Consider the following 2,571-nt stretch of genomic DNA (forward strand, 5'->3'; position numbering starts at 1 on the left):
ACTTGCTCTCTCAAAGCATGTGGCTTCTCTGTCTGTACATGATGAGAAAAAGGATCAAGGGGTCTTTTATGGAAATGACACCTTTTATGTCCTTTTTAGGCTGCATCAGGTAAATTTATGGTATCTTTTCCATCTGTGTTGTTTTTCATTTGTTTGTTCTGGTGGTAGTCAACATTGTGTCAGAGGTGAATATCCCGTTTTCTTCCGCACTCGCCAACCTCTCCATCACTGTGCGCATGTGTGCGTGCGCGTGTGTGCGAGAGGGGCAGGGAGGTAACTGTAGGAAAAATGTTTCAAGGGTTAAGCTTTTTGTTGTTTTCTTTTGATGGTAAAGAACTGTTCTTTTTCATACTTCCAGACGCTGTATGAGAGAATATTATCAGCAAAGGTGAATTCAGTATCTGGTGAATCAAAATGGAGAACAACAAAGGACCCAAGTTCCGATTCCTACGCCAGGTTTAGTGGCACAATTTAGTTTCTGAACATCTTGGACGCCATATTGCTCTTTACTGATTTTGCGTAAAGCTCACTACAGGTTCATGAGAGCACTTTTTAGTTTACTTGATGGATCTTCTGATAATGCAAAATTTGAAGATGATTGTCGGTCGCTGATTGGGAACCAGTCCTATGTGTTGTTTACTTTGGATAAGCTGATATATAAGCTGGTCAAACAGGTAATATTTCTAATAACTCTTACCTCCCTTCAATTGGCCCAATTTCAATTCCGACATATTCTCTGAGTACTGAGTCTCATCTGCAGCTCCAAACGGTTTCAAGCGATGAAGTGGACTATAAGCTTCTTCAATTGTATGAATATGAGAGTTCCAGAAGGCCGGAGAAGTATGTTGATTCAGTTTATTACGAAAATGTCCATGTCCTTCTGCATGATGAGAACATATACCGGCTTGAATGTGTAGGTTTCACTTGAATCATTTCCTTATATTTATGAGGTCACTTATGTTGTATATCATCAACTGTAATTTGTGATGAGTTGTTTTAATGTTTGTTGTAGACATCTTCTCCCACCCGCTTGTCTATCCAATTAATGGACGATGCCAATGAGAAGTCTGAAGTTGTTGCAGTTTCAGTTGATCCTAATTTTGCATCGTATCTCCACAATGATTATCTTTCAGTTGTTCATGGAAAAAAGGAGTCGTCAGCAATAATGCTCAAAAGGTATTGATATCATTTCCAATCATAAAATACGGGAGGGTCTCTTTATTACAAGATATTGGTAAATTTATGTGGATTCTCACTCTGACATTATCCGACTAGCAAGATGAGAAACTAAATGCAACATGCAGTTCACACACACAACCACATTGCCTTTGTGACATCATATATGCCATAACTTGATGACATGGGATTATGACTTTATGCTGATTCCTCAATGAACTACAATCTTGGAAAATAAATGATAAGAAGAGATGGGATATATCTGTTAAATACATGCAGGAACTTGAGCTCAATATTTCAAGACACACTAACTTAAATTTGTTAAGTGCACAAAGTTTAGATTGATTTATTTCCATGGCTGATCTGCTACAATACATGCAGGAACATGCGGAAGTACACTAATCTTGATGAATCTACTGCACTATGTATGGCTACAGAAAAAGTTCTGATAATGAATGGGTTGGAGTGCAAGATGTCTGCCACCTCATTCAAGGTATAACTTTCTTGTTATTTTTTGGTGGACCAGTTATGTTGTAGTCCATCCTTGTTAAAGCACATGATCTTGTCTTGTGCCAATAATCTTCTGTAATCTATCAACAAAACCTTCTGGTGTGTCATCAATCTCTCTCTGAATGCACAAAGACAGGGTTAATAACACTTACATCTCATATGAAGTAGATAAATTGTAAACTCTTTTGTTCTGTCTCATTATAAAAAAATTTTCCTATAAATTTGCTCCATTGAGTACTCTGACATAAGTCAAAATTTGATCATCTTGTCATAAACCAAAAAGATTTAAAAACTCAGATTATCATTTGATTGAATAACCATTATGCCCGCGAGTGTTTTGGTAATACCTATATATTTGGGAAGGGACTATTTGTAACATTTTATGGCTGAAAGTGTGTCCTTGTAATATATCTCCAATCTTCAATGCCTTAAAATTTATAAAATATCTTAAATAAATTCATAACTATATACGGTGTTTTTTTTTTTAAATCTTGGATTGAGCTCTTGGAATAAAGTAAAAGTACTCGGCATTTAACTAAATTTGGATATACGGAATTGTATGAAACCATACTGAGTCTCTCCCTTCCCTGACTTCCTTCCACCTAATGCCGTTCTTGCTTCCTCCCCGTTCCGACTGTCATAACCTCATCCTTCTGTCTACCTTGTTAAGGCCACCTATTCCCTAGCCTTGCCTCTTCTCCGTATCTGCCTATCATTGCCGTGTCCTTTCTTTTCCCTAGTGGATCCTCCTTAACCCTTCCTTTCTTTTGCCGCCCTCTCCTCTCCCTTTACCGTCCCACCTTCCTCTCTCAAACTCCCACTGCCCTCTGCTCCTTTCTTCCCTCTATTAACAGCCTCATCCTTTTGTTCTTTCTTCTCACCACC

At 38.0% G+C, this 2,571-nt stretch overlaps 1 protein-coding gene across 1 annotated transcript in view; it reads left to right on the top strand.

The window, feature by feature from the left end:
- The window catches only part of LOC105167686 (paired amphipathic helix protein Sin3-like 2), an 11,431-nt gene that overhangs the window by 7,064 nt on the left and 1,796 nt on the right, over positions 1 to 2,571 (top strand). Inside the window, exons 17-22 of the mRNA XM_011087488.2 lie at positions 1 to 109; positions 359 to 456; positions 536 to 674; positions 761 to 913; positions 1,013 to 1,176; positions 1,558 to 1,669. The exon at positions 1 to 109 is cut by the window's left edge and continues 455 nt beyond it. Coding sequence (XP_011085790.1) covers positions 1 to 109; positions 359 to 456; positions 536 to 674; positions 761 to 913; positions 1,013 to 1,176; positions 1,558 to 1,669 — 775 coding nt within the window. The remainder of the gene's footprint in view (positions 110 to 358; positions 457 to 535; positions 675 to 760; positions 914 to 1,012; positions 1,177 to 1,557; positions 1,670 to 2,571) is intronic.

The sequence above is a fragment of the Sesamum indicum genome, linkage group LG8 (genome assembly GCF_000512975.1).
Source record: "Sesamum indicum cultivar Zhongzhi No. 13 linkage group LG8, S_indicum_v1.0, whole genome shotgun sequence".
Classification (NCBI taxonomy): Eukaryota; Viridiplantae; Streptophyta; class Magnoliopsida; order Lamiales; family Pedaliaceae; genus Sesamum; species Sesamum indicum.